The sequence below is a fragment of the Hesperophylax consimilis genome, chromosome 14 (genome assembly GCF_061612785.1).
Source record: "Hesperophylax consimilis isolate HC1 chromosome 14, BYU_Hcon_1.0, whole genome shotgun sequence".
In the NCBI taxonomy this organism is placed as follows: Eukaryota; Metazoa; Arthropoda; class Insecta; order Trichoptera; family Limnephilidae; genus Hesperophylax; species Hesperophylax consimilis.
The window spans coordinates 20,302,670-20,328,697 of record NC_142849.1 but is presented as its reverse complement, the minus strand read 5'-3'; the positions used below and the strand labels follow the sequence as shown (position 1 = coordinate 20,328,697).

At 33.1% G+C, this 26,028-nt stretch overlaps 2 protein-coding genes across 2 annotated transcripts in view; one reads left to right on the top strand and one right to left on the bottom strand.

Moving 5' to 3' along the window:
- Positions 1-26,028, top strand: part of LOC149418033 (soluble guanylate cyclase 89Da-like) — a 215,621-nt gene that overhangs the window by 90,485 nt on the left and 99,108 nt on the right. The gene's annotated exons all lie outside the window — the stretch shown is intronic.
- Positions 7,168-21,074, bottom strand: LOC149418034 (cytochrome P450 6j1-like). Its single transcript, XM_089639288.1, has 9 exons — positions 20,858-21,074; positions 20,282-20,411; positions 19,901-20,113; positions 18,588-18,769; positions 18,374-18,510; positions 18,008-18,102; positions 17,217-17,343; positions 16,242-16,499; positions 7,168-7,673 (listed from the first exon to the last, which is right to left on the bottom strand). Exons 1-9 carry the CDS (start codon positions 21,043-21,045, stop codon positions 7,504-7,506), a joined length of 1,500 nt encoding a protein of 499 aa, XP_089495414.1. The 5' UTR covers positions 21,046-21,074; the 3' UTR covers positions 7,168-7,503.

Below are 26,028 nucleotides of genomic sequence, written 5' to 3'. Positions count from 1 at the left end.
AAGGGCTAGTTAGAATAATAACCTTCGTCCTGAAATATGAAGGGTCGCTTTTTAAAAAGCGGTTAAATGGATATTATGTAGTGCCGTACCTTATCCAGAATATTCCTTGGTGGGAGATACCATCTCTGTTTCTACCCGATTTCGGCTTCTCTTCCCCTCTTAACTTTTTTCAGTGTTCAAATTTCGCGCCATTTGCCGCGCGATTCATCCCTACGCTCGCGATGAAGCGACGCCGTTTTATTCAATTGTAGTCTCACCAGACAGGGGATGAGAAATAATCTGGATAATGAAAGCAACATAATAAGAGTTTTAATGTTAGGTAAAACTCCAATATTATGTAGTGACGTTCCTTATCCAGAATATTCCTTGGTGAGAAATGTCTGTTATCGTCTGGTGGCAGGCATTTTAATCTATTTTTGGATATTTGAATAAACCAAAACTTGTAAAAACAATTAAATTTACTTTTTCTTTCTGATTATTCTACTCCAGCCAGGACAAGGGTCGTCAAAAACCACTGGATTGATTTCTTCCTATGTAACTATGAATATATTTTAAAATACGCTTTTCAAAGTTCAGTTAAATTATCATGATTTGATTTCAAAATTCAAAGATGAGAGTCCAGTATCTACGACCGACCCTTGCGACGTTTAAACCCAAGAGAGCCGTTGAAAGCCCTCCATTGTCCAACTGACCATCTGCTACCCCTTCCCTTAAGAATCTCAACTAATGAAAATGAATGTCTGGTGTCTGGCGACCAATATGAAATGTTCAATTCCTAATATAAAATATTTTACGGGATTGAATGTTAACTTTCAAGAAATTCATTTCTTGACAAAATTCAGATATGGGAAAGTGGTTTTAAATTTTATGTGTTATTTTATCTTAAATTTATAACTGAAAATGTGTAAAAGTCCGTATTATGTCAATATTAGTTTCTAACTAGATGGATTACGTGTTCCAAGGAACCAAATGTTCCAGTTATGTGTTGTTTTTCAAGTATTCTGTAATCATTAATGTTTTTCTTGAAACTATCTACTAGGTGTGTTATTAATAGGTATGTGTAATTTGAAGTGAAATTATTTTACTATTTTCAGACTCACCTCGGCCCAAGCTAATTAACCATTAAAGTTATTATTGGACCATGTATGACATTTTGTACGTATGAAATGGCATTCTGTTAAGTGAACTTGTCTAATCAACCTAGTTCATATATCCTTATTCCTTACTATCATAATTCCATCTGCTTCCACTCACTACAATCCCCAAAACTTGGGAGTGCCAGCTTCACTTGCTTTGGTCGTCCCACTTTAAGGGATTATGTCGTTCTCCAGCATCCAAAGTTTCACGTGCTAGCAAGTACAATCATACAATCAAAGATTCAAGTGTAAGCAAGCACAATATAATACAATAAATGTAAGGTCGAAGGCCGACTCGGATAAACTGTAATCCTTGCTACTTCGACAGCCTTTTGCACAATGTACAGTGTCCTTAATCTTTTAATCCTTAGTATTTCTCTAGGTGTCGATTCCTTTAAAGAACGTAAGCAACCAACCATCTATTGTCTTAAAAGTTCTCTGCTAGGAAAAGCATCTGACGGACGTTTAATTTAAGAGCCTCCAGCCATTTCCAGCTGTACATTGTGTAACAAACAGAATAGGATAGAAACGCCCATACTTCTAGGTACTCTTAACCAACTTAAAGCCAAATTGTGAACCATCGGAGGGATTTTGAATACAATTGCTTTTCCTCGGCTCTCCGTGTTCCAAAATAAGTAGAGAGTTATATGTAGCACATACAATATTTGTTCACGCGTGGAAAGTCCAACAGTTTGGTTTTACCTGCGTAATAACTCGTCAATCTAATGTTAGATTATTTTACCTTATTTGTTTTCAAAAATAATATAAAATAATCGAATGTGTGGGTGCAATTCTCATTTTTTATTAACTTTACCAAAATTTTCTGTGCTATCTAAATTATTTTCCCCTAGATGTTGCAAAGGTGAGGCATTGTGATTTTAAACCTAACAAGATGTGTGACTTCAGAGTTCATTGACATATTGTTTTACGCCCATGCCGTAAAACATTAGTCATCTTAATACACGAAAACGAGTTCCGTTAAACATAACTACCCGATGACAATGCGCGTAATCTTAGTAAGTAAAAAGCGACATTTTTGCTTCGCACACTATACAGCGTTACTAATGCGTTTTTCTGGACCACCCCTTAAATCCTCAGGGGTCTATTTGTTCAATTGTGATATTTCAAAAGAAAACCCAGCCGTTATCAATTGCCCTTGATAAAATGCCCTAGTGAGTAATTTTCTAAATTTAATGATGATTACCCTGTTGCCTGTTGATCACTTTTTTATTCCTTGGAATCATTAGGAAAAATAGAAATTAACCCATCAGCGTAGTACGTTATGCCGAGGGTGCTTTAACATTTGCACAACTAATAATATAAGAACATACAGAAGCTTGAGTCATTGCTTGGTTGACGTCAAACAAAGAAGCATTTAGTTTTAAATTAGTCCGGACATCGGTTGCCCCCACTGTTCTACTCCTACGGGGGGTGGCGTTTTCATCCCTTGTTGTGGCGCCACAGAAGGGTTCAATACGTTGTAATGAAAGCATTTTGTCTGGCAGTCTAATGCAAAGGCTGATGGACATTGTTGAATGTATTTTAATTTTCTGTATTTAATTTTCTCATAATGGTGTGGAATTTTGATCAAATTGCACCGTGTTGTGAAATTCTTACACATTCTTGTAATACTTTCGAATCATATTATATTAATACCTCACATGTACCGTGTTCGTTGCTCGGGGTTATGGATAGGTCGGGGGTAAAGTTTTTAGGTTATGAATTCTATTGTACCTGAAAACCAGGTGTAATTTTAAGATGGAAATAATATTATTGTTAAGAATAGATTTTTTAAAGTATTTGTTCTCTTAATCGCGCCATGCCTTCCTCGGGCACCCACGACTTCTTATACCATTCAATTCTACAGTATACATTAGCCTTACACCCCTTTTTTCGTTCATCACAATCGCCACAATTTACCACACATTTATTCACTTGATCGTGCCGTGTCTTCCTCGGGCGTCCCTGAATTTTCCTACCACTCACCCAGTAGTAGTATAGCACAATGTAACTGTTAAAAAACTACATTATATTAACTTTAATTCGACCCGGTATCTCAATCTAGTGCAGAAATAATGCGTAATAAAGAAACAAACATACATCGTTATATCTTCCAATTTTCATACAATCAACAAAAATCCAGAAATTCATAAGATGTTTATAGAATTAGCTTAAAAATAATTTGTACAAGACGATTATTTTTATTGTTTATTTGAAATGTATAATATTTTTGATAAGCAAAATTTCTCGATTTTCATCTAGGCAAGACAAGTAACATTCTGTGATTTCGCACTGATAATAGTGATGTTAATTATTATTGCTGAGGGTTTGCTAAGTGTGCAAAACATCGATCATCAATCACTCTTAAGAATTGTGTCCCACTTTTAAAATGGCAGACGCAAGGAAAAAAATCGCATCATTTAAAGCTGCGTACACACCTAAAGAACAAAGGTGAAAGAATGTAAGCAATCGAAGTCAACAGTTGAGCGAAGGCGAAATAATGCTAGCAAATCAAGAGTGAACGGTTGAGCGAAGTCGAAAGAATGCTAGCAATCAAAAGCGAACGGTTGAGCGAAGGCGAAAGCGAGCATTTGTTAGCCTTCTCTGATGTTCCGCAAGTTGCCGGTACCCTGAAGGATACACGCCGTTCGGTCAAAAATAATAGATGGCGCCACTTCCATTTACAAAAATCCCAAACTGTACAGTCATTAACATAATAATATCAAATTTTTATATTTTGATAAGTCTTTCAACTCTCCTTTTCTAGGCCGGAATACTAGCGAAAGAATGCGCCCAAATAATGACGGAACGAATGTGTGTCGTATAAGCGATTGTGAACGAAGGTTCACTGAAATTCAGTGATTTCCTTTGGCTATACTTAGTTCTTTAAATACGCGACTTAAAGAGGCACTTTTTGTAACTATATTTATTTTTGAATTTTATTTCAATCGTACATGAATCTCACTTCGTATTTCAATAAAATGATGTGATTTTTAGTTGGATTTTAGTGCGAAATTTTGCTGGATTTTGAAAGATATTGAAAAAATTGAATTTGTATTTATGTTAGGTTAATATGTACCTCTTTCTGAAATTAAATCAGATGTTCTTGCTCTTCACCCATCTATGACAAGAAACCGATTTTAACTTGACAATGTTCCAAATAAAATTTCGTCAAGTTTAGGTTGGCGGCATAAAATATCAGATAATAAAAAATGTTGATTAAATGAAATATGGTGGAAATATGGTTCAGAGTGGAAGATACTACCAGTATCGCCCTGGTGTAAGACCACCATTCAGAATTGAAACGTTGCTCCAAATGGCTTTAGCCGTGTTTAGTGACTAGATCTGAATAGCCAGGTACTTCCCCACCTTCCTCTTTCCCTTCCCCACTTACCTTCAGCCTCACAACATCCCCCAATCGGGGATGCCATAGTCTCACTGGCTCCAGACGGGAGCAGTTGGGACTCTTGTGAGGTATTCACTATAAAAAATAAAAAAAAGGTAAATTGATGCCCTCGTTTTAATTTATTATTTGTAACTTTATTATGGACAGTCTAAATAACTTTTTATGGTGACCCTTTCTATTAAACAAACCTACCCATTTTTTTCATTGCATTTTCATTTATAAAAGCTGCAATTTCTTTTATTGCCCCGTAAAAACCATTTTTAAATATCACTAAAATTTGACTTGTACTAAAGAAATACAAGTTTAAAAAACTTTACGACATACCATAAATCCTTGATTACACTAAACAAATTAATTTAATATACTTTAAATGTTTACCATTTTCCCAACTTCGTTGATAAAATTTAACGTTCTGAATATAAAATCATTTGGGCTGCTGAATTCAGCTCAAATTGCAACATTAATTTGTTAATTTTAAAGCCTAAACTGGATTTATGCTCTTCGCGTGAAATTATTTCTTATTAATCCTTTCGGGGCATTACGTACCAAAATCTAAAGCTTGTTTAATAATTACCACCGTGTGTGTCCTTTCCTGATCGTTAACGAAATAACCTCTCATCTATCATGTATGAGTATGCTTCCGACCTTTTCTAAATGAATTTTTTATTTTCCTGAAAAATCCTTGGATAAGTCGTTTTATTCCTTGGTCGCCAGCATTTCCGCCGAAACTACATAATTTATTGTGAAATGATAATTATATTCTTTCTTTTCCGGAATACTGAGGTTTCCCTTGGGGTCCCCTACATTAGCAATTTATTTACTGAAATAATAATTTCTTCTCCTCAGGCTGTGTCCACCGATTGGTGATAAAATAGTTTTATGCTTTGATGCCATCGCCTCCTAACTTTCAATTTAGGAGGCATGTATGGGTACACATCGCCCCGGTAACCATTCATTGAATAAGCAATACCTCTGCCATAGGTTACCCTAAGTGGTTCGCTGCGTTTGGTAATTTACTAGGGAGTGCCCGGATTCATAGGTCTTAGTAGCGGATGCATCTGCTCACCAATTGCGTTGCGGATCGGATCGGGAGAGGCCGATTGAGGGAGATCATTTGACTTCTCAAACCTAGGAATTAATTCAGACGTCCGTCACTCCTGGATACACTGAACCCCAGATTTCTACCCACTCCTTATATCTTTCACTTTCCCAGAACTTCCTCTCAATCCTTTCCTTAAAAAGAACCTCCACACAGCAACCCAAGAGATGATGTAGTCCTCCGAGGGAAATTTTTGTCCTCAGAGCCTCCAGTGTGAAATTAATTTAAAAAAAATATACAATGCGTGTGTGCAGTGGCTTTTAAAAGATACTCACATCTTGCTCGAAAATAAATCAATCCGAGATATCACTTCTTCCGCAACGACATTGGGTGGATTATTCTGTATTTCGGTCTTGGTTATAATGCGTAAAATCATCGAACCATCTCGGTAATGATTAATCAATATTTAAATATTGTCATTGCTTTTTGTTTTTGCTTAAAATGTTTTCGTTCATTCATATAGTTCGAATTAAGTACCAGTGACCCCTTAAATTAAAGAGGTTTATGGGCGTGGTGTATTTTAATTTGTAATAAATAAAATACTTAGCTTAAAAAATAAATAAGCAGTATGAATCTAACACAACACAAAATGAATTCAAGAATTAAGTAACTGAAGTAAATTGTTCTATTTAGAAAAAAATGCTTTAAGCTCTTCGAGTTCTTAACTCTTTGAATTCTTAAGCTCTTCGAGTTCTTAAGCTCTTCGAGTTACATTTTATAGCTTTTCTCTTCGAGAAATCAATAAAAAACTCATTTTATATAAAACAAACAACAGACAAATAGTACCTACCGTAATTTTAAACATCCTATCTCGAATCAAATTGGGTAAAAATGATTTTTCGGTGTATTTTACATGATGGAGGTCTTATAAAAAATCTATGTTTTCGTCCTTGGCAGACTTCCGGATCTTTGTCAAATATCCAAAAACCGCGAATTTTTGAAAATATTTTTTTTCACATTTTGCCAATTTTGACCCCGAAAGACAAATTTTTAGTTAAAGCCTTTTTATACTTTTTTTAAGTAAACTATGTTTACTACAATTTGAGATCAAAAAAGTATCTGTGGACCTAATAGTGTTAGAGATCCAGCTGTTCGAAAATTTGGATTTATCATTAGGCCTCCTCCCTTAGGTGATAAAATTATTTTACTAAAAGTAGTTTATTGTATTAATTTTTTCTGGTTATTGAATATTTAACTAGCTAGTAATATGTAATTCTTGGTTGAAATGACATTGTTATTAAAAAAGAGTTGTTTCATATTATTATAGATGACAAAAATCCGAGCAAATGTTTTTTTGAGCCCCACACAAGAATCCCTACTGCCCGAGGTCAGTGGAATTTTTCACTTTCAGATATAAGTAGGTAATTCTTTAATATTATTTTAGTGTTTTTTTTTATTTAGTCATTCTTCAGCTTCCCAACAGCAACAACTTTTTTTTTTTTTTTTTAAATCGATCCAGTACACTACTACACGAACAAGAGTATCTTTAAAATGATTTACCTGAATATAGTCAAAGAAATTATAAACACTGTCGAAGATTTATTTTTTATTTTAAGTAATACACAATTTATGAAAAAATATTTATTGATTGGCACGTTACGGTCGTGGATGGAATGTCACATACAGCTCGCATCGTGCCCTAATGAGCACAATATCCGGGTTCATGGGAATAGGTCTGTCGTATCGGTCTCCCACGGTATTAATTATGAAGTTTTTATTGATTGGCTAGTTACCGTCGTGGATGGAATGTCACATACAACTCGTCTCGAGCCCTAATGAGCACAATATCCGGGTTCATGGGAATAGGTCTGTCGTATCGGTCTCCCACGGGATTAGGTATGAAGTTTTTATTGATTGGCTCGTTACCGTCGTGGATGGAATGTCACATACAACTCGTCTCGAGCCCTCATGAGCACGATATCTGGGTCCATGGGAATAGGTCTGTCGTATCGGTCTCCCACGGGATTAATTATGAAGTTTTTCACTAGGTATGCCAACAACACCTTTGATTCGAGAGTGGCAAGCTTCTTTCCTGGAATTATAAAAAAAGCATGTAGGTATGACAAATTTGCTTTAATTATAATGATCATGAAGTCGTATTATTGCAAAAATGTTCAACCATTTGGATGACTAGCAGCAACGTGAATGATACAGAATCTTCGGTGGTATCGGTGTAATCTGTTTTTTTGATGATTTTTATTTTTTATTGTACGACAAATTAATCATCCATTTACAGAATAAGATTTATTATTTTAACACTCTTAACATTTGAAAAAACAGGTATACAAAAAGTTTTATAATATAATATAATAATAATGATTTATTGTCTTCTTTCCTTAGTAACATATAGAGATAATGATATCCTCACTGGGATCTCCCGTGCTGAGGATTTCATTTACATATTATAATTTAATTATAAGAAATTAAAATTACAACAAATTAACTTATGAATTTAATTATAAACATATATCATGTAGTATAATTTTTATATTTATTTTTTAATAATTTTGAAATAAGTAAGATAGTGTTTTTTTGTATAGTTCAGTTTAGTAGAATCGGTTTTAGTCTGTGTTTGATATCAGTATATTTTCTATTTCAGATCTCCCTATATTAAGTATCCTGCTTTTTATTTGAGATTTAAATGTTATAATGTTGAGTTATTAGTTATTTAAAGCGAAATTAAATATATCCGCTGTTTTAGAAATTTCATTCAATAGCACCATCCCTTTTTCCACGGTATGCTGTGCTAGAATATTCGGCCGTGTGGTATCTTAAACAAGTCTTTGTGACGACCATGGCTGAAGTTTTTAGACACGTTTATATGTTTTATGATGCTATCGAACTTGGCTATCTTTGCATTTGCGTCATTGCTTGAGATGTGTCAAGGAATCGCGTTGAGGTTGCACCCAGTCAAATTGAAATCTCAAGTGGATAAGTACCTGCGATATTGTTACAAATCTGACTAATGTCTATGGCTATACCCAAAAATCCATCAAACTATTTTCCCTCAAACAAAACAAACGTTTCTTCCAATTGAGCTATTGCCACCTCTTTAAATTGAGTGTTGTTGTTATTATTTTCTTAAACGATTAAATATTACAATGTTGGGATAATTCACCATTCTCTTGAGAGTTTATCCAAATAAACAAATAAATTTTCGCAATAGGTAGAAAACTCTGCTTACATATCGAATATATAGCCAGTATTATTCATTGCTTCGAGTACCGAATAGTAAACTCAAACTTAATAAATAAAACATCGTAAATCTTAAATCAAAAAATACGTTATCCTGTAGATAAGTTGTCAAGCGATTGTTGAAATACCCCCAGATGTTTATCAACTTCTCTGAGTTATTCCAAACAATATGATATAATAATAATAATAAAATAATAATAAAAGTGTTTATTCCGGTAGGTGAGGAGGTTAGTGCAGTCTCACACATTCAATAAAATAAAATGTAAATGTTCGTTTGTTCAAAATTTAAATCTCCGAAATTTCTTCACCGATTGCTTTCAAATTTTGTCACAACTTTGCATTCGAATACGCGTCTGTTTTTATACAGGGTGTATCGGCACTAACCCGACAAACTTTAACCAGCTATTCCTTAGCACATTTGGAGTAAAAAATGTTATGTACACTTTGCTGTCCGGTAACATTTTTTTTCTTTTAAAAACAAAAAATAAATAAAATTTCCACACTCCGCTACTGCCCACAGTATAGGGGTAAAATAATTGGCAACGCCGCGCTACTGTCATCTCTTTCACACATATTCTGTCTCAAGTCCCGTGTGGTTCCCGCCACCCCGTCTCGTATCAGTGGTCAGTGCTGTTTTGGGAGTTCGCATGTCATCAAGTTTCTAGTTTCGTTTTTGTTTTGTTATCTAAGTTTTTACTGTTGAAATATGCCCCTCAATTATCCACCTGCCGAGCAAGCAGATATTGTTTTTGTTTATGGATTTTGCAATGGAAATTCACGAGCAGCCGTAAGGGAGTATCGCATGAGGTTTCCTGGAAGACGCGTCCCACACCATGCTACCTTTGTCCAGGTTTGTACCCTATCAATTGTTTATTGAAACTATTTACATTCATTGATAATGCCAAAAAGCGCTTTTGAAATTTAAACTGGGAACATTAAAAACATAACAAGGGGCCACCAACTTTAAAAATGTAAATTGTACTTTAGGTGATTTGTGTTCAGTGGTCACTAAACGGCGTTTTAAAAAGTTAATTAATTTTAATCTCTAATAAATGCATCATTCACTGCAATTGAATTCACTCCCTTTCTCACCATGGGATTATTTAAATTACTTGAATTCAATTTCACCCCTGTGAATCCAAGATATCAACCGTACCTAGTTAAGAAAATTATAATTTAAAACACTTTGTTATACATTTTACTATAAAAAAATGAAATAAATGAAGAGAAAACGTAAGTTTTCTGATATGTGCCTAAAATAAGTGTTCTTTAAAAATAAAATGAGTGAAAAAGCCCGCGATTGTTTATTTGACATTATTACTGAGCTGAATAATAAAAGCAGTTGTTATTTGTTGTTTTGTTTCAGATGTATCAACAATTGCGTGACTGTGGCATCGGACGGATTGAAGGCGCCGGCGGAGGACACAACATCGTTCCTGTGGCAGTTGAGGAGAGAATCCTGAACTTAATTACCGAAGACCCCACGCTGTCCGTGCGTCGGGTCGCTCTGATGATAGGACACAGGGAACACATGGCGGTATGGAGAGTTCTGAAGAAGCACGGGCTCAAACCTTTTCACTATAGGCGCTGCCAAGGCCTCATGGAGAATGACCACTTTTCCAGAGTCGTGTACTGCAGAAGAATGCTGCATAATGTCATAAGAGATGCAGACTTCATGAAAAACATATTGTTTACCGACGAAGCACAGTTCACTAAAACAGGAGTGCTAAATGTGCACAACTTGCACCATTGGGCTGAACAAAACCCCAAGCTTGTTCGGGAGTCGTCGAGCCAGGACAGATTTTCCATCAACATGTGGGCAGGAATCCTGGGAAATCAAATACTCGGTCCAATCGAGTTGCCTCCCAGACTAAATGGACCGATGTATTTGGAGTTCTTACAAGTGCAACTGGGCGAGATTCTGGAAGATGTGAACCTCGAATTACTACGGAGAATGTGGTTCCAGCACGATGGAGCCCCACCACACTATTCGATTGCCGTGCGGAACTACTTGGATGTCGAGTTTCCTGGTCGTTGGATAGGCCGTGGAAGTCCGGCCATTGCTTGGCCACCAAGATCACCCGACCTGACCCCCCTGGATTACTACCTGTGGGGGGCTCTCAAGGAAAAAGTGTATGCTAAGCCAATAGCCTCAAGAGAGCAACTGCTCGAACGAGTGATGGAAGCCGCTGCAGAAATTAAAGCAAATCCTGCAAACTTAAATAATCAAAATATAACAAGACTACACGCTTGCATCGAAAATAATGGTAGTCACTTCGAACAAATGCTCCAATAAAAAAATTAACATAAACTACATGTCCGCATTTTCATTTATTATTTATTGGTAAAATTCTCACAATGTCATTCATTTACACATCAATATTACCTACATATCAATATTTAATAAAATCTGTAGAAGAGTATGCCCGTCGGCATTCAACAAGTTTTTCGACAAGTGTGTCGAAAAGCGTCTTCTCTCTTTCCTACACACTAAATATTAATGGTTAAAAATGAGACGACTGATGCTTGTAAGCGCGCCAATACGTAAAAACAACGAAACTCGAATAAGAATTGCCAGGTGGGTTTTTTAATCGCTTTAATCTGACTTTAAACAATAATTAAACACGTAAAAATTATTTAATATAATATTACAGTACAGTACTTTGAACCTTCGCAATAAATTTATTTGATTTTAAGTTTAGTTTGTAGAACTCCATTTCAATTTAGAGATTTTTTTTATTTTAACAGTCTTATTAAAAAATTTATAAAAACAGTGTGTTTATAAACAAGTTCTGCTAGTTGTAATTATTATTACGCGTGACAGCTGTTTCACCTTCTGACGGCATTATCAAACTTTGGTAAAGCCACTTACAGACGACGTAAGTGATAACTTTCTTTTTTTATTATTCTGGCTTTATTGATTTCCGAGTAAATTGTCGTAAATTATTATTTGCTAATCCCAATATTATTTGCTAATGCTAATAATTAAGTGAAATTTTAAACAATGCAATAATAGGATTATTGCATTGTTAATTTCACTTAATGTCGTTGGTATTTCCAACTGATGACTCAGGGGTTTATTTCCCTGAATAATTAAGTATTTTGGGGTCTAATTATTATGCATTTCATTACATCCGATAATTTAAACAATTTTTATGTTGAATTGGGGTAAGTTTTATGGCTAAGGGAAGGAGTGGAAGGTGAGGAAGTACCTGGATATTCAGATCTGGTCACCAAATACGGCTAGTCATTTCAAGCAACGTTTAAATTCTAAACCTGGATATTCAGATCTGGTCACCAAATACGGCTAGTCATTTCAAGCAACGTTTAAATTCTGAACCTGGATATTCAGATCTGGTCACCAAATACGGCTAGTCATTTCAAGTAACGTTTAAATTCTAAACCTGGATATTCAGATCTGGTCACCAAATACGGCTAGTCATTTCAAGCAACGTTTAAATTCTGAACCTGGATATTCAGATCTGGTCACCAAATACGGCTAGTCATTTCAAGCAACGTTTAAATTCTAAACCTGGATATTCAGATCTGGTCACCAAATACGGCTAGTCATTTCAAGCAACGTTTAAATTCTGAACCTGGATATTCAGATCTGGTCACCAAATACGGCTAGTCATTTCAAGCAACGTTTAAATTCTAAACCTGGATATTCAGATCTGGTCACCAAATACGGCTAGTCATTTCAAGCAACGTTTAAATTCTGAACCTGGATATTCAGATCTGGTCACCAAATACGGCTAGTCATTTCAAGCAACGTTTAAATTCTGAATTAATTAATCAATTACGAAAAAGCGTGGGGTTAAGAATATTTTTTTTAAATTATAGTTGTAATTTATTGTCGATTTTTTAAAAAAATTGCGATATTTTAAATAAAATTTAATAATTATTGTTTAAATAAATTAGCAATCTGGCAGCATTCATTTGCAGGTGGTCAATCCAATGCAGTCATGACGTTTGTGTGAGTGCTTTCCTTTGTCTCAGTGTGTTGCGCAGCAGTTTTATATGAACCGTTTTTTGATTCATCGGGATTGTTTTTAAAACTATACATTCTTTGTACCTTCAAATTAGTGGAAATAAACTTAAGTGTGTCAAGCTGCTCGTTATATTCCGGTAATTCTGGAAGGCTTTTAACATAAGCAATAATATTCATAAATCACATTCCGCGAAGTTGTAAATAACTAAATTTATTAAAAAATATACGTTGTAGGATAGCCTAGCAAGTAACATTTTGACAGAGCACTTACGGTGATTTAAAAAACAACGGCGCTGTTCAAATAATCCAATTATTATTATTGATAAGTACCTAAGTGAGGAAAATTGTTTTTAAAAGTGCTCAGAATTATTGGACTTCGATTATAAATTCAGGAAATCTACTAATTAGTTTCTTAGTTTCAAAATTAGACTATTTAATACGTGAAACGCGTAAGAGGTGAAACCAAAGCATTCCAGAGGTGAAACAATTTAGATACAAAAATAAAACTGATGTGTACAATACAAGAAGACAATCAGTGATTCGCATACGAAAAATGTGAATAATCATTATTGTTAAATAAAATATTTCTTTTCTGGTACTGGATTATGTAATACGGGCTTCGTTCGCAGCAACACGCGAGAGTTGCGATGTTGCTTTCAAATTTTGACAAAGGATAAAACAGTGGTGACATGTGGTGAAAATATGTTTAATTAATTTTTTATTAAAAAAAAACGTTACCGGACAGCAAAGTGCACATAACATTTTTTACTCCAAATGTGCTAAGGAATAGCTGGTTAAAGTTTGTCGGGTTAGTGCCGATACACCCTGTATAGATGTCATAGTGACAGGTAAAAACATGATTTTTTTTTTAAACAGCGCCCTTGAATTTTTCACAAAAACGGTGTTAAATAAATAACCCAAATATTATTATTGTTGTGTGTTGGACGTTAAATCAACACGCGCTATTGTTTCTCTATCAATCTGTACAGATAGACTGAGCCACAGCAACGAGTGGCGGGGTACAGCTAGTAATTTCAATTTAAAACAATAATCATTGAAGACAATATTAGCAATACGCCAACGAAAATTTGAAACAAAAATATACGTTTGCATCTAGGATTTGAACCCAGAACCTCACTCTTATCGGGGCGCTACTGTACCACCGAGCTAATCCCACCCCATTAACTTCGGTCATATTAAAATGTATCATACTTCGACTAAGAACTATTAACATTATCTTCATTTTTTTAACGCATTATTGGCTGGTATCTTTATGTATGATGTCAAGATTCTTCCAGAACTAAATGCAATCTAGATAGTGTATTGCATAAATATATCTATTTTAATTTTAATGTGCGACATCTATAGACTTTTTTGGAAGTCTAGTATGAATGTTTTGGGAAAAAATTCTTTGTAAATGAAGAACTGTGTGATAGGAAGCAGGTTCTTTCAATTGAATTTTTATTTTAAAATGTGTGAACATGAAAACCCTTTCGTAATTGGGTTTTAGTTTCAGGCTTGTCGTGCTCAAATTCAAATATGTTCGCTTACTAGCATTTTTCATTGGATGATTATACAGGGTGAGGCTTTGTTATTGCATTTAAATGAGAAATAGCAAGTTAAGACAGAGTATTATATTATACTCCCCAGACCCCAAGAGGGTTTTACAGAACGTTTAAAGGTGCACTATTTGCACTCCTGACAATCTTAGGCTATTTTTTGTAAATTCTAAAATACCTATGACTACTTTCATTTGAATGAATAAGTTAGCAATGATATGTAATAATTATTTTAAAATATATTTTCTAGACGCATAAAAGTTAATTATGAAGAGGAAAAACTTATTTATTTAATATACTGAATGCCATGTGTGACGCTTTTCAGTAAAGTGCAGCAGAAAAAAGATAAGAAAATAGACCAACTTGTATAATGATTTTACCACAATTATACAACGCGCTATTCAAATTCCGTGCTAAAAAATTCACCCGTCCATTTTAATTCTGCTCGAGAGCAAATCTGAAATGATTTCCATACGTGCGTAATTAATTCAGCGACTATGTAACTTTTTGATCTAAGAATTAATTCCTACGAAACGCACTACTGAGTACAGGTGCTACAGCGGCAAACAGCGGTAAGTTGTTAGCTTCCTCGGTGCGCAGCGACTACGAGATTTGTTAACATCAAATGTGTACAGAATAGTATTTTGCAAAAGTTAATAGATTTTTTCTGTAATCATTTATTATTTAAACTTTTAGCTACTTCTAACAAAAAACTATGTACTCGAATGTAAAGAATATTTACTCAAAACTCCCAAAACAAATGAAACATTTTGTCAGATAGGACCTGGTATTATGTCAACAAAAGTATTCACTAATAATATATAATATTGAATTATGCAGAAAAAACTAGGAATGTTAAGTGTGAGACAACGAATAATTTACAATACTTATATTTAAGCTAAAAAAATAAGATGCTCCCGAAATACATGTTGAAGAATGTAAATTTAATTTTCGCAATGCATGGCAACCCTACGAGAAACTGTGGAGATTTTAGACTACTAAAAACAAATTCGTCGGGAACTCAAAATAATCACTATTTTAAAAGATTTAAGATTTTTAATGAGCTACCGATGTTAAAGAAGCTAAAAGCCTTGCGCTTTTCGTGGGTTTTGCATAAAAACTATAAAGAATAAGTTTTAGATGCATTGTAAAGTGTTCTTAATATCATATAAATAAGTTGTCAAAAGGTGAATACTAAATATAAAAATGTAATTTTTTTATAACTAAATAAAGATATACAAAAAAATCAAGTTTGTTTTAATTAACCTAATTTAACCCATTTATTAAAATTGTTAAACTCTTGATTTCATTGTTCTGAACTCCTGCATTTAATCAATGTGTACATTTACCAAAACCAACGACTAGACACTCATTATTATTTTTAGACATTATATTATTTGTATATCTTCTTCTAACTGTGTCAATATAATGTTTACACAGCTTTGGTAACAAATATTCAAACCAAATGGATGTACGAGTTTTTGACAACAATTTAAACTTAGCAAACTTCGAAAGCCGTACGCGCCAACCATTTACCGAACTTTTATTAAGAAATATTTTCTACTTAGTTCATAAATTATTGTTAACATCAATTTTTTTACAACCAATATTTGTATTACATTTTACATATTTTTATTTTATTTCTCATTTTAAATTCTCAAAAAAATATTCTAAATAATATATAAATTTACTCCAGGGCGTTCAAAAAAAATCTGTGTAAATAGGTAAGCTGGACAAATTAGATGTGAAATCCGATAGGCGAAGAAGTCATTTCTGCATTTGTTTTGTGTGTATGTAATTTAATGTGTAAGAAATTTTGAAAATAAGGGAAAAGATAAATAAAAACTATTTTTACCTATACAAGATCTCGGCCCATCGCCAAAAGGTAAAAATGTCCCCTTCGGTCTCGTTTCGGCCTTCCCAGGGGCGAACCGTTCCGGGTCGAACTTTTCCGGGTCGGGGTAGAACGAGGGGTCCGTATGGATCCCCAGGGTCGGGATAGCCAGAACCATTCCCACGGGTACCTTGAACTCGAAGTCTCCTTTTTTCAGTAGAGTGGACTTGTTGCATACTCGAGCCAAGTGAATCAGAGGGGGATAAAGCCTCAAGGTCTCTGAAATTAATTTTGAAAATTGAAAAAAAAATTCACTTAAAATTAGAATAATTATAAAGAAAACGAAATTTTCAAGCATTTTTAATAATTTGAGATTCTTCTCAATTTTCACGTATCGCGTTCTTTTTTTTAAACAAAAATTAATACTTATTAGCCTGAAACACCAATGTAAATTGAATAAATCTTCCCAGAAAAATAACTTAATTAATGTTTATAAGTACATTAACGACTTAATTTAGTAACTTAGTTTAGTAGAGCCCACTTAATTCATTTAATTAATATTTAATTTACGTGTAATTATTATAAATTTGATTTCAATAAGGACTTAATTTCGGTAAATAAATATTTTTAGCTGCGTTATTCAAAGTTATTTATAAAGGCGTAGATGTTCAACAAAAAATATTTAAAGATGGTACTTCCCAATCCCCATTTCTCACCATTTCAATTAAACTTGCTCAATCGGGTGTGTGTCACAATTTTAATGGCTCCAACTACGACTGAAACTCTTTTGCGATATTCATTTAAACAAAAGTATATTCAGGGTGATGAGACTTCGCTAAAATGGCCACAGCTTGAGTGAAATGGCAAATCATAAATAATATCGTTTCAGTGCAAATAAAACTTTTCATTGTAATGCTCCATTCACTTTGTTCAACTTTATTATTGTACTAACTTTAAAGAACTTTCAAAGATAAAATGTACGATTTTACAACAAACCTGATAACACCATGTCCATGTAAGGTAATTCTGTGATTTTGTCATAATTTAACGAACCACTGTTTACATCAGTAGCCTCGTCTATTTCTATTCGCATTCTTGTTTGAACGTCTGGATTACAGGCAATCTAAACAAAGCAACATTTTAAGTGAATGTAATAGATTTTATGATCATTGGAAGAGCCTACCACTTTCCCAATGACGGTTTAAGGAAACTAATTGTTTAGCTCCTTCATCGTTCACGTCAAGAATTCATTTTTTAATAAAAACGAATGTAGACTCTCCAGCATACAAATGTTGTTAGTGTACATACATATTTACAATCAATACAAATATACAACAACAAAAAAAAATTAAATAATTTCTCTTCGTTTTTGCCGGATCTACAGAGAAACAAAAGTAACAAGTTTATAATTAAATTTATATATAGGTACATATTGAAACTAATAAAAAGATAGCTAGAACAGTTTAACCCGCTATCACAGGGTTGTCCCATTTAATGATCAAAAGTAATAGAAGTTATAAGTTTTCTGTGTGCACAACACGTAAGCCAACAGATGGGGTTTCAAAAATGTCAATGACTGCGTCCTTGCGATACGATGAGTCGCTCCCAAATTGCAAATAAATTATTGATCCCCCGCATACCCAATTTCAACCGATTTATAACAAGTTTCTCGCTAACTCTATTATAAGTTTTTAGTTCCAAAAAATATATATGTTATTTAAATAAGTTTTTAAAAGGACAACCCTTAATAGGACACTTAATAGAACCAAAGTAAAAATACAACTCACTTCATATAGTCCGTAAGATAGTGGTCCACTTGTAGTTTCCGAACCATCCAAAAGCATACCAAATATTCTTCCCGCTAAGTCTGTTTCACTGAATTCTACAAAGGAGAAAGGTTGCAATATTTACCACTTCTAATCAGCATTTTCTTATGACAGGTCTCTTGCCGTTTTTGAAAGGTTTTGCTGATAGTCAACATCAAAATATCCTGACAGGAAATATTCATTGAAAGATTCATGTCAATGTCAAACTAGCGGGCTTCTTTCTAGAAAGCCGCTGAATGTGATTTGATTGATTGAAAATAATCTTATTTTAAGATACCTTAGTATTTCATTTTATTTGTTTGAGAAATATGCTGAATTCAAATGTACCTGCTTTACCATCCGCTATGCTGTAATTCGTCAACGTTGTATACATGTCATTTTGCGGTAACCCAGTTTCCTTTTGACATTGTATTATTTCTCTGGCAGCGCTAAGTGTCATGTCCACAATTTGACTTGATCCAAATCTAATGAAAACAATTAGATCTTCATCAAAATGTTTCAATTGGGTACAAAATAAATTATTCGTATTATTATCACATACCTATAGTATTTGGCAAGCCAAGGAATGACGACAAAGATTTTTGACAAAAACCCATTCCAATAGTTTGTCGCGAAAATAGAGCTTGAAATGTCTTTGAAAGGATTTCGTGGGTTTTCAAACGAATTTATCTCAACCCCAAATGTCCCCAGAGATATCGAATCCGTGAAAAATGACGTAATTAACTGTAAAAAAACAGAAAGTTATACAATATTGATATATGTTAATATTTCACTTTAGAACGAACCTCCTGATACCTATTTAGGTGGACACCGAGACTAATATTACGAAATTATCTAAAAATAAATTAAATACAACAAAATTTAAAAAACTTCTGTAAGAATGTCCAAATTTTAATCGGTACCATCACTATAAGTACTTCAGTACTTTCAACACATTTGTTCAGTTTGCAATATTTTCAGTATTTCAAATGCGCTATAAACATATTATTTTATTTTTATTTTTCCATAGCACTGTTTTAGAAACCAAATTAAATTATCTTTCCGTTTTGTCCATTTAAATTAAACACTACACTTTCTAAATAATATAATTTTAATATCGAACGTGAAAAATGTTGTCAAAAACGCTAACCACATTTTTACTTAATTTTCTACTCCAAACATAGAAAAATTGAAAGAACTCAATATTTCGAAAAGACATTTGTTTTGTTTGGGCAATTTGCAGAAAACTGTCACCTCAATTTTTTCTCGTTCATGTAATAAAAAATATATTAAATAAGTTAAACCGATTGTTACGATAGCGGCGCGAAATATGAATTATACATTTTGGCTATTTTTAGGATTTTATTAATGGCATCCAGTATAAATATTTGAGGCAAACTGGAAAGAATTATTATTTTTCTTTGTAATGTCAAAAAATACGTATTTTCGCATGATAGAAAAAAAGATAAAATACTTTTATAAAATATGGACGCCCGGTCATTTATGACCCTAAAAATCTTTCTAGCATAAGCGTAACATTATTTATGGGAGATATTTTCAATGTGTATTGATATTTCAGACGACTAATTGCTTATAATTATTTGGTAACTTTATTTAGTAAATTTAAAAGCGTTTAACAGAGAAAAAATATTACTTATAAAATATAATGTTTGATGTTTTTTATTTCAGGTAGAATAACAGACAGACTGCTATATTTAGTACAATATATTAAAGTGCAAACTGGTATGACGGTTAAAATAGAAGAGGCTCTAGAATATGCATACATTCATGATTATTCTGTATGATCATATAATAGGGTAGGGTTATTATTGAATTATTATTATGTTTTCATATTCGATTTATCAAATTTCTTACGTCTCTGCCATGAAACTTTTTAACAGGGTGACGTGTGATCAGTCTGTTAATATGCTCCACCATAATATTAGCTCTGTTCACCATACTGGAGTAAGCTTGCTTCACTTTAACTGGGGTCATGTGAGGAGTCCATCGCGCCCTTAAGGACTTCCATAATTCACCCTTATTGGCAAATGGGTTGGATGCCCAAAGGGGATCTGTATCTAGATTGACCTGTAAAATAAAATCACATCAGAATAAAGAAAATTGTTTCGAAAATACATTAACATATTTAAGATAATTTTAAATCAGGCTACAAGAGGGTTCCTCGTGGAACTCCAGAATGCTCGCAAGACAAAAAAAGTATTTTGTTCTCAACATTTAATTATTTGGAAAACAAACCGTAAAGTCACTATCCATAAAGCTTTTGAATTCTGTTACAAGCACCGTCCTGACAAATTCTGGCTCTCTTACTAGTAGAACTGGAACCTTGCATTTCAATATTCCCACAAGAGGTGTTTCTTTGAACTTACTGTAATTTTAAATACAATGGGTTTATTAAACTTTTTAACATAAAATTAAACAAGAGAAAGGGCTTTGAAATTTCTTTACTCTAAGGATTTCTTTATTTTAAGGAAAGTTAACCTTATTTGTAAAATTTTTAGCTTTAGCACTTGAAAACAAACTTGTCAGGTATTCTAATTTTTCAAAAAATGCGAAGTAATCCGCGATATTCATTTCAAGGAATTTTATGAGATCAAATATAAAATAAGCTAATGCGACGGATATCTAAATGTAAAGAAAAGTTTTTAAATTTTCAATAACGCTTGTGATTTTTAACTCGTGCGCCACTTTTGATATGTTTATACAGTAAATATATTAAGTTACAAGATATATAAACATAATATACCAATGGCAAAAACTATTTATTAACGGTACAATCAACACATTTTATATAAATTTCATTCATATACTGACTTGTAAATATCGGCGTAGATCTGCCCAAAGTGCCGTCTTCCCAAGAAAGCATCTTTGAAATTCCCAAAAAATAAATCAGGTTTTATGTACGGGATTCCTTTCGACTTCCAATAATTGTCATTGGATGTGAAATACAGGTACGCGGAACCAAGCAAGCCACTAAGCAAGAACATGCACTCGACGAACATTTCGCAACAAATGTCACTAAATCACTCAGTCATTCTATCGCTATTATGATTAATAATCAGCAAGTTGTTTTCATTCGCGTTACTATCGTATCGTATTTTATCACAATACACGTAGGTGAGTATGGACTTTAACTAGCTTACCGGCTTTACTCGGGATAATAGTAAAATCAAAAATATTAAATTATCCGATTTTATTATCATTTTTTTAATGATAAACTAATGTTTATCAGACAAGGCTTTTATGCATAGCACAAAGGATAATAAATTATTATAAGCAATAATTAGTCGCCTGTAATATCAATACAAATTGAAAATATCTCCCGAGTAAAAATAAATGCCGCCGACGGGAATTGAACCCGCGCCTTCTGATGTCCGGTCAGACGCTCTGAACCATTTTTACCTACTTCAGTCAAAAAATACTGCTTTTTATATTTTTTATCGTTTTTTTATTTAGTCATCTTATAGTCATCACATCTCATCATAAAAAATACAAAAAAATTAAAAATGAGAATAATATCTTTTAACGGATTAATATGAGAGTATGCATCTCCCATGTACAGGTATAAGACACCAACCGGTTTCGGCGAAACGCTGCCTTTGCTTGGCAAATATAAACATGAGCTATTATAACCAATATGAACCCATGCAATATAGTGACAGTTTGAGTTGCGTAACACGTAAATTACGTAAATTCAAAAATTATAAAAAAAATCAAAAAGAGCTCAGTACATACATTTTTCACCCAATCATTCTGCTTCAAACATCTGATACAGCGCACGCTTGTTTTTGAGCTTTTCGTAAATTCTAACCCTTGGTATGCGTAATTAGTTATAGGTTTATCAATTATTCGGTTTATGTAAAATTAAAGTTACTTTAATTTATGCGTAAGTTACTTAAATGTATGCGTAATTAGTTTAATATTTACGTTTATCAATAATTCGGTTTATGTAAAATTAAAGTTACTTAAATGTATGCGTAATTAGTTTAATATTTACGTTTATCATTAATTCGGTTTATGTAAAATTAAAGGTACTTAAATGTATGCGTAAAATACTTAAATGCATGCGTAATTCGTTTAATATGTACGTTAATCAATAATTCAGTTTATGTAAAATTAAAGTTACTTAATGGTCTACGGAACGCATAACTTACGTAACTCGGAGTATTAATGTATATAATATCTTACCAGTGATTAATGTATATCAATATTGTATATCTATATCAATGTATATAATATCTCGACCCGTGAAAAATCAGGGGACTAAAAATTTAAGAAAAATGATTTATAAAAAACCGCTGAGAACTGAACCCCTTGGAAGGCAACTAACCATTACACCACTAACTAGTTTAAGAACAGTGGAATAAATTCACTAGTGTGTACTGCAATATATGAAGTGGGTAATGTATTTTTGAATTTAAGAATATACATCACAACCGAAATGATACTGCTGTACTACATATTGCACTGTATTTCTTTGTATTGAATATATTTACCCATTGATATCGTCATAAAAACCGTTTTTTGCAATTTTGCTGTTGAATTTATAGATGAGCCAGCGAAATTTTTCCATTTACAGAATTTTTCTAGCGGAGATGGTTGGTTTGGTTTGAAATCACCTTGAATTGGTTCGTTTGCGTGGAAGTTGTAGATAAAGGCGAGGGGAGAAAACGATGACCTGACATATTCCATTCTAGGTGATCACGACCCCTAAACATTACTCTATAGTCGTAGGGGTAGAAGGTCGAACGACCACAACTTTTTTGTAATCAATTAATACCACATATGTGTAATTTCTAAAACAAATGATTTTTCAACAAAAGAAAGAATAAATGTATTCGTCTATGTGATAACGATAATAGGTACCTAGTCTTACAAAAAGAATTTTTCTATCTTATTTCGACTGTGGCTTGGTGAAACCCTTCAAGCCACAAAACGAAAATTTTACAGGAGACAGTAAAATTAAAAAATAAAAAATACGAAAAACTAATTAAAAATCTCTAAGTTTATATAATAATTTTAATTCCAGGATGAGGGGAGGTTAGTGCAATCCCACAATTCACACACATATTGATTGTACAATAGATAATTGGATATAACGTTTTCTTTTTGAAATACAAGTAAGTATGAAAATTAATAAAAATAAACAGTAATCATATGTTTTTCAAATTTTATTCAATTTATAATTATGAGAGATTAGCGGGTTGAATAATTTAATGTACGATTTTTTCGAAATAACCTAAATATTATTTTTAGTAAAGGCGATGCACTACGTCGTGTAATATTTTAAATTGAGCCGCTATCAATAACAACCCTTACGTAGATGGCGATAAGGTTTAAATTCCTGCTTAACACCATCCGCCTGTTTTGATTTATGCAAAAAAAAATCATGGCCAAAAAGTGCCTTTTATTTTATTTTGTGGATGTTCAGGCATAAATATTATTTTTTTTCAGATCATTTTATAAATAACTTAATTTGCCACATTATTCAATAAAATCATAACCGAAAATGGGTTCGTAAGTAGGAGATTTTGAACTTTAAAGCAGTTTTCATAGGCCTATACATTATTTTTTTCTAGGCATATAAAAAGACTTGTATAAAAAATACTCGATTGTTTCAAAGGTCAAGATGTATTCTACTCGCAGTATTTAATTAAAGCATCTGAAACATTTCTAGGCGACCAAATTTTCAAACCAAAAACACATGATTTTGCATTACTACGTATGGCATCGCCTTAATCGGCAAAAATTACGATATAATGATGTACTTCTATAAAGTCTATTCTCTGGGAAACCACTGAAAAGTAACATTACCTAAAAGTGTGGCATGAAGGGTTTTATCAAAACACTGTCAATATTACCTCATTACTGATTCACTCGGGCCCTGACAGAATAATATTTCTTCTAAATATTTCCGCTTGAAATTTAATCTCAAATAGATTTGCCGTATAGAAGTATCTCAAAATGATTTTATGAACGGACAAGCGAAATTAAACATAAAAAATTTTAACGCAAAAATTTAAAAAAAAATTAAAATCGCTTAATAAGGCATAAAAATAATTGGCACTATCCTGTGTGGTCCTGAGTTGCCAAGGAAACGGAGATTTGAAATAATATGAGCATTTGGAGGAAAAAATAAGACAGGACGTCAAATTAATTATTATTACTTTTTTGAATGCTTTAAGAAAAAATAATCTGATAGAAGAGTGTTAAAATAATGCGGAAAGACAAAAAAACATTATTTATATAAAGTACGATTGATTCATTTATCTTGTGAAGTATTATGTAAATAATTGGCGCACTCTTGACCTGTAAGTCACACGCAATAGATAATACGTTTATATGAGAATATTCTAATTTGGGCGTTAATATGTATAAACAGTGGGACTATAATAATATTATATATAACTACTAATTTTAGATCCATAGTATGTAGGTACACTTAAACTCTTGTATTCGTACACTCAAACTATTGTATTGGTATCCGGTTGTATTGGTACACTCAATCTCTTGTATTGGTATCTGGTTATATTGGTGTACTCAAACTCTTGTATTGGTATGCGGCTGAATTTTTACACACAAACTATTGTTTTGGTATCTGGTTGTATTGGTACACTTAAACTCTTGTATTGATATCCGGTTGTATTGGTGTACTCAAACTCTTGTATTGGTATCCGGCTTTATATGTACACACAAACTATTGTATTGGTATTGGTACACTCAAACTCTTGTGTTGGTATCCGGATGTATTGGATTTCTAAAACTCTTGTATTGGTATCCGATTGTGTTGATGTACTCTAACTCTTGTATTGGTATCTGGTTCTATTGGTACACTCAAATTCTTGTCTTAGTATCCGGTTGTATTGGTACACTCAAATTCTTGTCTTGGTATCCGGTTGTATTGGTACCCTCTAACTCTATCCGATAGCTTAATGAACGACTGACGACCTGGTTATTCTACTAGGAAACGATAGATAGATATATATAAAACACAAATAAATAAAGTAACATCTGCACTAGATGTTTGCAATAATTGGTAATTTAAACATAATTTTTCAGTTTCGTCAAGTATTTTAGGCACAAATCTATATTGAAGTTTTGAATGAAAACCGTTACTTTTAACATTTTCCCTGTTAATGGAAACAACAAGGTTTTCCGAAACCCTCAAGAAGAAAGAGAAAGTTCGACGAGACCAAAAGAATTAAACTTATTTAGTGAAAATGAAAAAAATTCTACTGGTATAAATAAATCTAATGTGATTTATTCCAAGACGTTAAGTATTATTAAAAGCCTGGCTACATAATAAAATATACTTATTTAGGTGATTTAATCATATTATAATGTTCCATAAGCCCTGAGAGGGGCAGAAAAAACAAAGGGAGCCGTGATTAATGACTTTAGGAAGAAAGGCGACCAAATGATGTGAAATTACTTCTCCTAGAAGAGAGTCTGCTTTGATCCTATTATCGCGATTGAATATTATACAAATACCCCTTATCACACTTAAAAAGAGTGACAAAATCAAAAGGCGTATTCCAGAAAAATTGTTTGTGCGAAGCAAAACAGTGAGCTCTAAACACTTTTTTTGTATGAATTTTGAAGATTATATTTTCGTAGGTATTTTAAAATCTCGTCGTTGTTTCAATCAAGTGCTATTGAGCTTTTCAAAAACCATCCCAAACATATCAATATTTTAAGGGATCATGCCATGTCTTCCTAAGACATCTCCAACTTCTTTTGTGTAGTTTTGTTGTAATATTTCCTCCTACTTTTTCCTTCATCACGTCCAAATCAATTTTGCGTCCCCTTGTTTATATTGTGGATTATGCCTTTTTTCACTTATTAAATTCAGTAGTAATTGAAATTAATAGTCAACTACTTGAAAACCTTCCACTTTTCCATCTCCTTCCCCTCGTCGCTCCTTTTCACCTCGCAACCAGTGGCGGTTCTTCCCTTAGGGCAATTAATGTTTGACCCCCTAAAAT

What these genes read in the sequence shown, in the direction of transcription:
- LOC149418034 (XM_089639288.1), bottom strand. Translation starts at nt 21,045, where the DNA reads ATGTTCGTCGAGTGCATGTTCTTGCTTAGTGGCTTGCTTGGTTCCGCG. An exon ending in TGGCTTGCCAAATACTATAG is followed by an intron (nt 18,511 to 18,587) that starts GTATGTGATAAT and finishes TGTTTTCATTAG; the next exon opens with ATTTGGATCAAGTCAAATTG. An exon ending in TATCTTACGGACTATATGAA is followed by an intron (nt 17,344 to 18,007) that starts GTGAGTTGTATT and finishes TGCTTTGTTTAG; the next exon opens with ATTGCCTGTAATCCAGACGT.